Source organism: Perkinsus marinus (genome assembly GCF_000006405.1).
Source record: "Perkinsus marinus ATCC 50983 genomic scaffold scf_1104296938310, whole genome shotgun sequence".
NCBI lineage: Eukaryota > Perkinsozoa > Perkinsida > Perkinsidae > Perkinsus > Perkinsus marinus.
The window spans coordinates 1-1,153 of NW_003213504.1; the positions used below are offsets into that span (position 1 = coordinate 1).

The 1,153-nt window shown below is 52.1% G+C and overlaps 1 protein-coding gene across 1 annotated transcript; it reads left to right on the forward strand.

The window, feature by feature from the left end:
* Positions 1 to 354: 354 nt before the first annotated feature.
* On the forward strand, positions 355 to 952 carry Pmar_PMAR016391 (hypothetical protein; the record flags this gene model as incomplete). Its single annotated transcript, XM_002782765.1, has 1 exon — positions 355 to 952. A coding segment is annotated over one exon (598 nt), but the record flags the coding sequence as incomplete, so codon positions are not given.
* Between the last annotated feature and the right edge of the window lie 201 nt (positions 953 to 1,153).

Here is a 1,153-nt window from a genome sequence, read left to right on the forward strand (position 1 = left end):
GACACAGATGTCGATATTTACATTAACGGCGATCTAGCTCCGACCGACCCGACACTGGACATTTACTATCTCAACACCAACTACGAAATACAGGGCGTGAATTCGGGCGTTGAAGTTTTCCGATTGGCCTCTGACCTCGTGGATGGCGATGTGATCGCCATTCGAGCGACAAATAACAAGCCAACAGAAGGGGTCGAGGTGGACACTGGCCACACGGTGCTCATTTACCCGAGTTATGGCGCTTGGATCCTGGCCTTACCTAATTTCGTCATCAGTACAGCCGAGCATTGGCGGTGTACAAGTCAGTTCGCGAATTCATGGTTCGCCCAAAGCTACAATGACGCTAGTTGGCCCATGGCAGTCGAGTACCCCATAGAGAGCGACTGCTGTCCTTGGAGGGATAGGAATAAGGCATGGGCCGCCGTCAATGCACAATGGTTATGGACAGATGATCCTGTGACCAACAGAACGGTCTATTGTCGATACACTGTAGACACAACCGACTTGGCCGAAGGGATGGATGGCAGTGGCCAGACTGCCTCCACCTTAGCGCCCGACTACCGCATCCAAGCAGTTAGGGCGGGAACAAGCTGGATAACTTTGGACATAAATATCACTACCCTAGGAGCTAGAGTTTACTGTCTTCCGATCAACACGCTCTACCGTTTGCGAACTCCTACTTCTAAAGAAATTGAGAAGTCGGACTACTACATAAACGTCACTGAGCTCACCGACGAGACCTGGGTAGATGCGGACGACTCTGATGTGAACAGCAACATTCCTGCAACAACTTCAGCTCATATTGAATTCACAACCACCACTGATATCGAAGGGTGCAGACAAGAGTGCCGGGACACATTGAACTGCGGGAGAATCGCCTTCTGGATTGAGGGAACGGCAACCCCGGGTCAAGCCGACCAAGCCAACTGCCAGTTGCTCGAGAGCAGCGACAGTCCGCCAGCTTTGGTCTCGGCTTTGGATCCCACGTCCGTCATTTTCCACCAAATACGGGTGGTTTCAGAGAAGTTGCAGACGATAGACATTCAAGACGGTCTGTCGGCGGGAACTGACTACGAAGTCTACTGCACAGTTCATGGGCCTGACGGCTCCACCACACCCTTAGACGACATAACCACTCGAATGGCCGAGGTAG